Source organism: Capsicum annuum, chromosome 2 (assembly GCF_002878395.1).
Source record: "Capsicum annuum cultivar UCD-10X-F1 chromosome 2, UCD10Xv1.1, whole genome shotgun sequence".
Lineage (NCBI taxonomy): Eukaryota > Viridiplantae > Streptophyta > Magnoliopsida > Solanales > Solanaceae > Capsicum > Capsicum annuum.
In genome coordinates, this window is record NC_061112.1 from 151351588 (window position 1) to 151364797 (window position 13210).

The window sequence follows — 13210 nt, forward strand, 5'->3', positions numbered from 1 at the left end:
ATAGGACGAGGCTCCATAAAGAGTAAAAACTCTTGTCAGATCCCATCTTAACTTACATATCCTCATCAAACATAAGTTGGGCAACATACTGCATATTCCACTCTTGCACAATGAAATGCAAAATACTTCACTTTCTGATTTACATACAGTGAAAATGACAAGAAAAGATTTAAGAAGTGTGCATAATATTTACAACACGGTTAATTTAGCTCATTGAAATTAAGTAGTTCAGTTTGGAATCGCGTTAAGAGGTTTGAAAAGGAGCGAGGGAACTACAACACAGATACAAACATCAATGGTAACAGGAATTTACCATTTAAAACCTAGTAAGCATACAGCAAATTTAAGCATGTAGGAGACGTTGATTGTCTCCTATGGACCCGTGCAAGAAACTCATCCAGATAAAACTGGGAACTACAATGGCACCAAATATTACCGAATGTCAGGTGTTGGATTATCAGACACTGACAAAAAGCCGCACATTCAACTGATACATGTATGCATGAGACATTCAACCAATAACCACCATCTCTCAAGTGAGACTAACAGCATCAGAAGTCAGAACTATCCTTGTTGAATGTGCTTGATACCATCTGAAATAAAAAAGATCCAAGATGACATTAATGTTCATGTTGTTTGTGCAGCTCATTGGCAGCTTCAACCTGCCATGACTCCCATGCATCAACAAAATGAGCAAAAAGCTCACTTGCAGCTGTAACATTTAGCAAATGGAAACATTTCAACCTCTTCATTAAGGCAATAACTACATGGGATAATGAACACATGTTCACATGAACAGAAAAATAAAATTTACTCTTAAAAGTAGCTGAATTGGGTGCTAGAAATTGGATAAAAATACTTCCATTCAAGAAATCTACTCTATCATGGGTAACTCTTAACATGGCAGAAGCAGTTGCACCTAGAAATATTTTCACAGCCAAGTTGTAGACTGTTGGGCATGCATGCAAGATTATCATGCTTACTTGGAAAGTATACAACATAAAATAAGAAAAAAGGCACCAAAGCAAATTGGAGTTATCATCTTCACAAAAAAACAGAAGACTTGGTGATAAAAGGTTCTCTCTGTTTGTGGCATTTCTTATACATTGCTCAATATTATGAAGTCCAATTACCAAAGATCCTTAATGATTAACAACTAGTTCAAAATATCTCGGGGATTAAGAAGTTAAAGACTGATTTATCAAAACAAAGGCTAAAAGCAGTAAAAGTGGCACATCTAAGTATATATAACAACATACCCAGTGTAATCCCACAAGTGGGGTTTGGGGAGGGTAAGATGTATGTAGACCTTACCCCTACCTTTGTGAGGTAGAGGGGTTGTTTCCAATAAACCCTTGACTTAAAAGAAGTGTAATCAGTGCAGGATAGAAAGGAAAATAACGACCGCAAAAAGGTACATGAATATCTTTTTTCATTCTTTAGGGAGAAGGGAATAGAAACAAGTTCAAACGTGAGATCCTGCCTTAACATGAGGAGCCTGTGAACTGAGTGAACTTCTGAACCAACATATATGAGAATATAGCCCAAAAGAGGTGTCATCCCCTCTTCCCTAACCCACTTGGAATGGTTAGAAGAAAAGGAGCTTCAACTTTTTCAAATGAGATTTAGAAATTACCCTTATTCTGGTACTGAGGATAGTATTTAGATGCCAGATCTTCCAAGTTCTGAATATGTTTCAAATTTTCTTTTCCAGAAACTCCTGATTTGGGAAGACTTGATGGACCAAAAGGGCCAAATACAAAATCCTTTGTACCACGTTCATCATGCTGCTCTGCTGAGATCTGATTTTTATCTTTCAATTCGTCATCTTTTGCAACTTTCAACCTTTTCACCTGCCCGTTTGACATTAGATCAGATGAAGAATCATCCCTGCATCTTTTGGGAATTGTATTTGTGATCTCTGTCCCAAATGTTCTCCTCATTGACTCATCTGATGTAGCAGCTGCAGGGGACCCACTCGTACGATTTTCTTTCCAGGCTATCCACCTGAATACTGGTTTTCCATTATCTGGGCTACGTATCTACATATGTATTGCAGAAATCAAGATCAGAAGAAATAATTATCTACTTCATTATTTTGAGAATATTCAGTTACTGGTCATTCAAATTATATGACCAACCTTCTCAATGAGATTCAAGGACACAAAAACATTTGCAATATCATACAAGCGTCTGGTCTTTGCTGCAAAATATTTACGAAAGATAATAAGTTCTATCAAATTTTTCATCATAAGTTAAACATAACAACATATTACGAAAATGAATTACTTTTCACAGCCATTGGATCGTGGATATCACCAAGCAATGCTGATGCAGCCTTGTCAAGAGAGATCAAGTCAACCTACAGAAGGGTAAGGCATTAGCTTGCAAACAGTTGAAAACTGGTCAGAAAATCTGTATGGTCGCACTTACATTAGAACAGTGGAAAAGCTTTACAAAATTTTGGGCAAGAATCATCAAAGACTTCTCCTTCCGGTTGTCTGCATAATCAGACCTCAAGTTAGTCTCACTAAATATTGAATGTGATATATGATATCCAGCAGTTCTTTTGAATAATGTTCCCTCCACTAGAGAAAAAAATTTCAATTCAAAAAACCACAACCATCACACCTACCAAGAAGAACTTACCAATTTTATGTAAGCCAGAAGTATTGCCTTCTCCTGTTTCCTTAACATCTGAATGGTTACAAGCTATGACCTAGTAGAAGAAGATGCAATCGCTGAGCAAATCAAAGTAACTAATTGAGTGAACTAGTGAGAGATATCTATACTTGAACTGTTACAGTCCCACTCCAAATCACCCTATATAGATGGCTTGTTGTGGGGAAGGGTGGACAAAGAAAGAAACATGGTGTACATACATTTGATACATTGTGGCAAGTGGAGGAGGCAGTGGACAGATCTTTTAGTCCTTCTTTCTACAAAATAAGCAAATAATATCAATTGCCCGGGAGATATCCATATGAGACGAGGAAAATGCATATCAATTATCAACTACCTTAAGCAAATCTACTGCTTTAGGAATTGCACTATACCCATTCCATCTATACTGATTCTTAGCTTTTCGTGACAAAACCTGAAATAAACTCCCATAGTCATTCAATCATATAAAGATAATGAGAAGAAGATGAAAAGATAAAGAGTTACCCCAACACTTTCCAAAATATTGACAATGTCATAAATGCGACGCCTCTCGACACCTACAACCACAAAAAGATTTTGTGTGAACACATGCGAGAAGAAATCTGCACATTCGCGTTGACATGGTTGGAAGATAATATGGGGATTGGTGGAAGAGAAGACGGGGCAAAGACCTAATTTATCTGCAGCATTGTCCAAACCAACGGTGTCCACACCTTCCCGATCACACAGCTTCAAGAAACTGAATAGTACAGAACTTATCAGGTCAAGAAAGTAATGATAAAGATGATATGTTGATTTATAGTGAAAAAATCCAGAACTTTTTACTTAAATTTCTATGTTATAAGGCATTTCATCAACTTCTTCCACACATTTCTATCTAACTTTGTAGATGAAGGAAACCAAAAAATTGGTAAAGATCATAAATCAATATACCATATAATCTCTCATCTTTAACAATTAATATGCAAAATTTTCCAACGAGCTGAACTATGATAAAACTCCTACAAAGAGACATGGCCAATTTACTAAAGATTTGCAAAATTGATGCTTAGAGCTGCTGCGCTGGAAAATAAGATTTGCAAAATAGTTGCTTAGAGCTGCTGCACTAGAAAATCACTTCTGTGCCCCTCCAACAAATTAAGGCAGCGAGAGGTCCTAAGCTGCTATGTAAAAGGTCTTCTTTGCATTCTATAAACATGAAGGTTCCAATAAAAATTGACTCCAAGGAGGTCATGACCATATTTAGAGCTTTTCTATTTCTTGTACTTCGATTATCGTACTATCTTGTTGTAGTTATTGTTCCTCTGTAAGAATGCTCTGGCATACTTTCTTTAGTATCTGTTGTGGCTTCTTCATTCCCGTTGCTTTGGAATGCTTTTACTTGAGGTGCGGGTCTATGGAAAACAGCCTCCCTACCCACCCTAGACCTCTTGTGGAATTACACTAGGTCTGTTGTTGAGTCGAAGAGAACCTCTTGAGGAAGCTCACAAAGAGAGGAAACGAAGAAAAAAGAGAGGATCAAGCCCTTCATTTTCAATCCAGGCCTTTCTCTTTCCATTCTTTTTCTTTGATTCTCATGATGATATCTAATAAACTTCTCTTGGTTTTGTTAAATTTATTATAGAGTGTTTTTGAGTTTGTAAGTATACAAAACTAATGTCTATGAATTAAGTTTGTTCATTTGGATTCCATCAAACTACTAGCACTAGTACCCTCGAGTCTACACATGTTTTCTTAGTAAGGGTAGATCCATGTTGCTTGTGGGTTCACAAGAATCTAGTAGTTTTTGCTCAGATCTTATATATACATACTAACTACTAACTATTCACAGAATATTTATAAATATTTAACTTTGAACCCAATTATTATCATATATTAACTTGAAATCAATGTAGGAACCCATAAAATTCAAAATCCTAGATCTGCCTGTGCTGCATAAAAGAGGTGGAGTCGGGTAGGGCTTAAGGAGTAAGAGAAATCCCCTTCGGCAGAAAATTACACTATTTATACATGATTAAAATTAAAACTATAGTAAATGTTGAACTTACTTCTGTATGTGTTTACTTTTGGCTTCATAGAGAGTTTTCTTTTGTTTCCATACAGAATTTACTTTCTTCCTCATCCTAAAGCCAAAATAAGTTTAAACCCTAAAATTCCTCGTGGATCAACATTCTCTAATAATTTATCACTTACTCAAGCACAACTAGTATACTTTACTATACATTTCACATAATCCGTCTCGTTCTAAGATCGAATTAACACCTAAAAATCGCAAACATACAACACAAATGCAGCAAAAAAAAAAAGGAGTAATTACTTGGAGCAAAGGAGACCGAGCGATTTGTCCTTGCGGCTGTAAATGCTAGGGTTTTTCCATTGGGAATCTTCAGTATGAACTGATGATGACATTTTTAGGCTTTTCTGTAATCGGAAAATGAAATGGGATCGAAGAAGAACCCTAAGAAAATTCGAGATAAACCGCTGAAGCTTGAAGAAAAGAGGGAAATGGATGATATTTGGCGGGCATTGTAAATTTCTTTTAACGCGTTCCTCATTTTATGCCCCCAAATAAATTTTTACAGTGTTTTTAAATTAGGTTATTAAACTTTTTAAATTCATATTTGGAGTTTGAATTTCGAATTTGAATGTGTGTTTCAAACTGTTCCCCATTTCATTCTCATAAATTTCATGGAGAAAAGTAACAAAAATATACTAATTATTTGCAATGGAGTAAAATTATCTTTCATTTATTTTTTTTTGCTTAAAAGTATTCTTTCATTTACTTTTAGCTTACAAATACCCTTTTATTTATTTTTTAACTCAAAAATATCCCTCAATTTAACAGAGTGTTATCAAGCACACCATGAGTAAAAAAAAATTATCATATATTCAATCCACGTCAGTATCTCATTTATAAAAAAGAATCAAAACTATCCTTGAACTATCCGAAATTGAACAAAAATATTCCTCTATTTATTTTTTAGCTCAAAAACACCCCTATCTTTATTTTTGGCTCACAAATACATCTATTTTAATGTAGTGACACCTAACATGCAATATGAAAAAAATTTACTACGGGATCGGGCCACACCAGTATCCAATTTAATACCTAACCAACCCTCTTAACCATTCAACTTAACATCCTATTTAATAAATGTAACTGGTTCGTCTTAAAAAAATTCAACACGCCTTCGCTTGAAACTCTCCCAAAAAATCTGATGCAAGCTAGATTTTGAAGAAAAAAAAAGTCCTTAGTATATGAGGTTCACCCTCCCATATTCTTCGACATGATAAAGACGAATCAAGTTTCAACCCACGTACTAAGAATTTTTTTTTCCCTCAAAATCACTAGACTGTATCCATTTTTTGGGGGAGAGTTCAAGTTAAATGAAGGGTGGATCGATTTTTACACTTTACTTATGAAGATAGTTTGAATGTTTTGAAGATGTATCGAGTACAGGTATTAAATGGCTTATTAATTTGGATTAAATGGTTTGGCTGAGTATTAGATGAGATGTTGACGTGGACTGGTCATGTGACAACTTTTTTCGTATGGTGTTCTTGGTGGTGCTTCATTAAAGTGAGAAGTATCTGCGAGTCAAAAATAAATTTAGGGATATATTTGAGCTAAAAAAATAAATGAAGGGTATTTTTTAGCTAAAAAATAAATGAAAAATATTTTTGCTCCATTTTGAATAGTTCAGGAATAGTTTTGACCCTTTTATGTAAATGAGATGCTGATGTGGAGAGGTCATGTGATAATTTTTTTCACGTGGTGTGCTTGGTGGCACTCCGTTAAGGTGAGGGATATTTTTTAACCAAAAAATGAATGAAGAGGTATTTTTAAGCAAAAAAACAAATGAAACATATTTTTATTCCATTTTAAATAGTTCAAAGATAGATCTCACCCTTCTCTCAATTTCAAATAAAGCTCTTTCCTTTCATTTGTAAAGAAAATATTTACTAATTAATTAAACACAACTTTAACTTCACTAGTTTCAACTAGAGCCAAAAACTTTATGATCAAACATTTATTAAAATCAACCTCCATCTGTCGTTCAGTCATAAACTCAGCATACGAGATTAGTGTAGTGCGATTTAAATCTTCTATATGGTTCGCGAGCTATTACACAATGAGCAGATGACCATAAAGTGTTCACCACAATGTGCGTATGTATATATCTTCTTTGTTTTCATTCAAAACTATTTTTAGGGTCAAAATTTTTGCTTAGACAAGAATTAGTTGGATTAAAATCGAAGCTTTGTGACCACTATTATATTGTTTTTCTATAGTTTATAGTCGTAGACGAATGTCAGTTGACTTTGAAGAATTTCTTGTGTAAAGGTTAGGTTTAATTGTATTGTTTTGATATCTTTATTATTTTATTATATTATTTTAATTTACAGATGCTAAATGAATGTGGATCGACTTTGAAATTTTTTTTAGGTGAAGTTAGGTTTAATTGTATCATCGAAATATCTTTATTAGTTTGTTATTTTGTGGTAGTTTACAGTTCGTTGATGAATCTCGATCGGCTTTGAGAATTTTTTGTGTGCCGGTCGGCTTTAAGAATTTTTTTATGTAAAGTTTAGATTTAGTTGTATTATTTTGATATCTCTATTATCGTATTATTTTGTTATTGCTTACATGCTCAAAAGATATTAAATTTAATTATTATATTCATCTTTACTATTTAAGCAAATATCCTAAACTAGTTTAATAAAAATGTCTAAGAGATAGAAAGTTCTCACATATTGTGGAGCTTTAATGTCTGTGGCAAATAATTCAATTTAAATCTCTTGAATTTCACTTCTTGTTAGGTAATTCTAAAATAGTGTTCTCCAAATTTAATCCAGTCCAAACTCAAGTGGATCACGCAGTTGACACTAGTAAGATGAAAGTAATATTCGACGGTTTTCAATAATTCATATTTTCCCCTACCAATTTAAATTCAGGGAGGGGGGTCATGTCGTGTACAAAAAGTGGTCGTTTCATTAAACCTAACACATTTAATCAACCAGGGGCATAAGAACAGGAATGTATATTCAAAATGCAACACAACAAAGGCATACAAAATAGACCAGACAAGAAAAAGGTTTATGAGCTTCTACATGTTCCAACTCCCCTAGCTTAAGTAAAATCAAATGCATACTGAATAGGAGGAGAAGAATCAGATCAAAGTAAAACAGTCCTCTCAAGTAAAGGGCTAACTCACTCAGCTAGGAAAAAGGTCTGATGGTAGAATGAAAAGACAAAAAACTTAAAATTCTATTACTTTCAAGTTCCAACTCTATTGATCAACAGTGGAGGCCTGTTGCCACTCCCCATCAACAGCTTCTTTCCACAATGTGACATTGTTATCCCCAGCAGCAACTGCCAACAAGTTTCCGGTTAGAGACCATGAGACTCTCCAAACAGGAGATTTGAAGTCGTTAAGAACCTTGCCCTCCCACTGATCTCCCTCCTTCCCCACAGTCCATATGACAACTGTACCATCCTCAGAAGCACTAGCAATTGTTGACTTCGGGAGTCCCAAGTTTGGCGCCCAAGCTACATCTCTCACCCAGTTAGTGTGCATTTGAAGTGCAGGGAAGCAATCCATCTTCCAACTGCCATTATATAACTTCCAGACCTTCACAGTGTTATCACATCCACCAGATGCCAGCTTTTGAACAGGTTCAAGCACACCTGAACCAACTAAAGCACCAGGAGCCATTGATGGCGCCCATGAAACTGATGTTACCCCAACTGGATGAGCTTGGTCTATTTTCGTAGTGTCCCAACCACCATCTGACCTAGCAGTGTGCACTGAAATATTACCATCAGAAGAACCACAAGCCAAGCAAAGCCCAAGTTCATGAGGAGCCCATGAGATGGAGTTAACCGATGATTTGTGGTCGCTAAAAACATGAGCTTGCGTCCACTCATTCTGATTGCCTTCCTTCCAGATTATTACCTTACCATCATAGGAGCAGGAAGCAAGTAGTGAGCCAAATTTGGGGTGAGCCCAGGCGGCCTGCCAAACAGGTCCCGTGTGACCACTCAAAGTAGCAAGGTGTTGTGAAGCAGCATTGCTGCCCACACCAGTTATTTTTATGGTGGTATCAGAAGATGCTGTAGCCACACGTTTTCCATAATAGTCCATAGTAACATCATGAACTGTGTCATTGTGACCGGTTTCAATCTTCTGTGCTGGCATTTTCTCACTGCTACTGATATCCCACAGCTCCTGCATTTATGCTCAGATCTTATGTTAGTACATATGTCAGTTAAAAGATATACTTTTGAAGAGAGAACTCTTGCAAAGCCCAAGAACAATGCAACTCAAGCAACTAAACTAACTAAAATATGTATACAGCAAAAAAAAAAGTAATAACATAACAGCCTTCGGGTGAATTAATCTTTGGAAATTCAAATCTTTAATAGAAAATATTATTAAGAGCTTTCACGTGTCATGGTTTTTAAGCTTGTTCATTTCAATACACCAGAGAGAAAGATAAAGGAGAAATCTTCCTTTATCATAAATCCAGCGGCATGAAGAGAAGACAACTGGTTTATCACTGAACATGTGATATTTGAAAAAGGAGAAGGATTATATAGGTGAAAAGTCACTAAATGGAAGTAGCCATTGATTTGAGGAGGCAGAGAATCTAACTCGAAACAGATTAGCTGACATATGACTCGTATTATGCATTCAATTGATCCAATATATCTATGCATGATAGGAATGATTATTTTGGGAAATGACTGCAGCTTAATTCATAAACCCTATAAAGATAGTCAAAAAAGATTGTTGAGGCAACAAAGTACACAGAAAAGTATTTGAGAAACTAAAACCAACTATTAAGTAAATAGTCAATGGGCCCAAAGGTGCAAATCCATATCCTCTCCTCTACCCCAGTACTTATCACTCGCTGTTCTCATCAATAATTATTTAAGCTGCCTTGATAAGAATTCTTAGTCTCCCTAATAAAATTAGAGTTTTTTGATGAAGAATCAACAACAACAACAACATACCCAATATATTCCCACCAAGTGGGGTCTGGGGAAGGTAAGTGTACGCAGTCCATACCACTACCTCAAATGAGTTTTTTTGATGAAGAATAATAAATATTAAAGTTGCTTCTGCATTCTTTTTAGCGTAACATTCATCAACTGTTTTGAACCTCTAACAATAAGAAAGTGGAAAAGTAAGAGCATTTTCAATAGCTTCCCATGCTAAGCCAAGAGAAGAAATGGATTCTCTTGTTAGCGGGCAATAATACAACAACACCAAGATAAATGTACTCAGACCTTAACCCCTACCTTGGATGGTAGAGAGGTTGTTTCTAATATGCCCTCGTATCAAGAAGAATCATATCAAAGCAGGCCGGGGGAAACAAATGACGGTGAGAAGCCACAACAAAATACTAAAGACAACATGACAAAGAAAAATAACTGAAGTGGAGAAGCCACGACAAAATATTAAAGACAACATGAAAAAAGCAAAATAACAGGAGTGGAGGAGCCATGGAAAAATACTGCAGACAACAGGACAAAGCATAACAGTAACTACAACAAAATTGATCCTAGGGTAACATTTCAATAAGACCCTTTTGCAGCAGTACAAAAGTCCATAAATTATATGCTTCCGTGCTTATTGCCTAATAAACACTCAACTCTTCAGCAAAACGCAATTGCTATATGAGAATCTCATCTTAGCAGTACAAACTAGACCCATACTCAAAAATTTATGACATAGACAGAAAGCTAGAGATATAAATTTATATATATATAAAAAAAAGAAAATTCAAAGAGTAGTAGTCAGAATCAATTAACATAAAGACACGATATACCACTCAGGGAGGGGAAATCAAGCGGCCCCCAAGTGCAAAATTAAGGTTCCCTATGCTTCTCCATGCTCAATACAATGTGTCTACCTCAGTATCCTTAGCATACGAGGTTCTCATACAGAGTTTGCACTATGTCTAATAAAAAAGAAACAATCTTTCCACTTCAATTTCCTACTTTTAATCATTTGTTCGGTATACCTTAACATAGTATTGAATCGAAACTGTTAACTCTGCTTGCATTAATCTCTACATATAAAAGAAACAATCTTTCTTCTTCAATTTCCTACTTCTACTCATTTATCCAGTATACCTTAATATAATATAGAATCGAAACTGTTAAATACCTTCTATCACTAATCTATACATATAAAATCAACAATCTTTCTCCTTAAATTTCCCATCTTTATTCATTTGTTCTGTATACCTTAATATAATATTGAATCAAATCTCTCTCTCTCTCTCTCTCTCTATATATATATATAAACTTAACAATTTTTCTCCTTCTATTTCCTATTTTACTTATTTTTTCGGTAAACCTGCATACAATTTTGAATCGAAAGTGGCCGATTCTAATTTCTAAGCAGCTTTCCCCCAATTCAGGTTGCGATTTGCGGATGATAAACCCACCAATTCGCGGATCGCCGAGACGCACACATGAAAAACAATGATAAGAGCTAAAATATCACATCTATATGCAGAATTACGTCAATAACAAACCAAAAAAAAGCTAATGCTAAACTAGATCTGAGATTTCAGTGTGGATCTTAAACCGGGTCGACCCGGAACGAAAAAGAGAATGCAAAGGAATGAATTAATATAAAGATCTAAATTGCAATCAAATGAAGAGGCTAAGGGGGATTGTGTTTACCTGTAACAGAAAGTTTGTGGATTGAAAAAACAATAGAGAGGAGAAGGGCTCCTTTACGTCGAAGCTAAGGAGAGAGAATGGAGAGATGATATTTAATTTAAGTAATGAGGGAGTAGTTTTTACTGCTAATATAAAATAAAGTAAAAACTCAAATATGCACTCAACTATCAGAAATAATTTATTTATGTCATTTATTAAAAATTAGGCTCATTTATGTCATTATTATTACAAAATTAGTTCATTCATGCCATTACTTTTTAACAAAGGGCCACATTATTTTTTATTTTTATTTCTTTTAAATAGTTTTCTTTTTAAATTTTTTTGATCCATTAAAAATAATCTACCTAATTTTTTGATCCATTAAAAATTAATTTGATCTATACTTTTAAAATTTGATTAATTTTTCATGATCAAACAAATATTTAAATAATTTTTTTAAAAAAAATCTACTACTAAAATTTATAACCAAAGGCTATTCTAATTAAGCATATAGTATGTCTTAACATACATGAAATATTTTGTCAGCCGAATATAAGTAACTTTTTTGTTTTTTATTTTTTTATTAAGTATAGAACGACATCATCAGCATCAGGGGTGGCTCAAGCAAATATATGGCCTAAGGCAAAAATCAAATGGAGGCCTTGCATTTTATTTTTTTATATAAAATTTTTCTTTTTTCTATAAATAGTATTTAATATATTTCTTAAAATTTGTAATAATTATTACTAAACAAAAATAGGCCCCTCAAATTTTGGGGTATTAGGCGCGGCCGTCTTTTCTCCTAAAGGGTTGAGCCGCCCTTGATCAACATTCAACATTTGTACATAACACTTTATGCATCATTATTTATCATTGCAAAAACAGAAAGGCGACAACATACCGACATATATAGTATACGTAGAGTTGGCAAAATGAGAAGCTAACTATTAATAATATAATAATAATATTTGGTGTTTATATATCCCTTCAATTTCAACTGAAAAATGACAAAAGATTTAGTTAACGTGAATCTTTTTTTTTAAAAAAAAAATGATAAAAAGTGTGGAGTGTATATTCTCTCCGTTCCCTTTTAGTTACTCGTCTGTCAATTAAAATAGTTATTTTATTATAATATATTTATTAAATGATGTTTACTATTGTATTTGAAATTAATTTGAAGAAAAAAATAATTAATATTAAAGGTAAAATATGAAAACAATCTTAATATGTCAAAAATGAAAAAAAAAAAAAAAAAATATAAAGAGAAAATATTAAAAAAATCTTAAATATGTCAAAAAGAAAAAAAAAAAAAACAAATCGAACGAGAATGTTTTAAGAATATATTCATGAAAAATTAATCAAATTTTAAAAGCATAGATCAAACTAATTTTCAATAGATCAAAAAGTTGCGTAGATTCTTTTTAATGGATCAAAAAAAATTATTAAAAAAAAATGGCATGACCCTCTAATAAGCTGTCACATGGCAAGACTGTTTTTAAAAACCATCTGTTAAAAAGTAATGGCATGGATGGACCGATTTTGTAACAACGATGGTATGAATAAGCCCAACTTTTAATGGATGACATAAATGAGCTATTTCTGATAGTTCAATGACATATTTTAGCTTTTTCCCTAAAATAAAATGCATTTTATTTCAATTTTAGCTTCTTCGGCAAATCCCTAATGCTTATGTCATTTGAGTGCATGAGTTTATTTAATGTAACTAGTTTACGTGTACGTACTTTACGCGTGTATCTCACTTTATGAGTTTAAACATTACACTAAATAGGAAATTTGTTTAAATAATAAAGATGAATATAATAATTAAATTTAATATCTCTTGAGTATGTAAATATGGAGAATTTC

The 13210-nt window shown here is 33.8% G+C and overlaps 2 protein-coding genes across 3 annotated transcripts; both read right to left on the minus strand.

The window, feature by feature from the left end:
* Positions 1 to 168: 168 nt before the first annotated feature.
* On the minus strand, positions 169 to 5362 carry LOC107860590 (E2F transcription factor-like E2FF). 2 transcript variants are annotated; one of them, XM_016705990.2, is made up of 11 exons: positions 4982 to 5362; positions 3336 to 3403; positions 3169 to 3221; positions 3020 to 3097; positions 2883 to 2939; positions 2650 to 2719; positions 2434 to 2501; positions 2290 to 2362; positions 2142 to 2203; positions 1637 to 2042; positions 169 to 712 (listed from the first exon to the last, which is right to left on the minus strand). In XM_016705990.2, the coding sequence occupies exons 1-11, from the start codon at positions 5071 to 5073 to the stop codon at positions 621 to 623; spliced, it is 1119 nt and encodes a 372-aa protein (XP_016561476.2). In that variant the 5' UTR covers positions 5074 to 5362; the 3' UTR covers positions 169 to 620. The 2 variants fall into 2 exon arrangements, with proteins under 2 accessions (XP_016561476.2, XP_016561477.2); XM_016705991.2 differs by having other exon boundaries at positions 169 to 593; positions 4982 to 5359.
* Positions 5363 to 7687: 2325 nt separating this feature from the next.
* Positions 7688 to 11510, minus strand: LOC107860591 (protein transport protein SEC13 homolog B). Its single transcript, XM_016705992.2, has 2 exons — positions 11366 to 11510; positions 7688 to 8894 (listed from the first exon to the last, which is right to left on the minus strand). The coding sequence occupies exon 2, from the start codon at positions 8862 to 8864 to the stop codon at positions 7956 to 7958; it is 909 nt and encodes a 302-aa protein (XP_016561478.1). The 5' UTR covers positions 8865 to 8894; positions 11366 to 11510; the 3' UTR covers positions 7688 to 7955.
* Positions 11511 to 13210: the final 1700 nt, after the last annotated feature.

Coding starts and splice junctions, on each gene's coding strand:
- LOC107860591 (XM_016705992.2), bottom strand. CDS start 8,864: ATGCCAGCACAGAAGATTGAAACCGGTCACAATGACACAGTTCATGAT.
- LOC107860590 (XM_016705990.2), bottom strand. CDS start 5,073: ATGTCATCATCAGTTCATACTGAAGATTCCCAATGGAAAAACCCTAGC. Junction 3,222..3,335: donor CAATGCTGCAGATAAATTAG/GTCTTTGCCCCG, acceptor TTGTGGTTGTAG/GTGTCGAGAGGCGTCGCATT. Junction 2,720..2,882: donor CTTGCCACAATGTATCAAAT/GTATGTACACCA, acceptor TTCTTCTACTAG/GTCATAGCTTGTAACCATTC.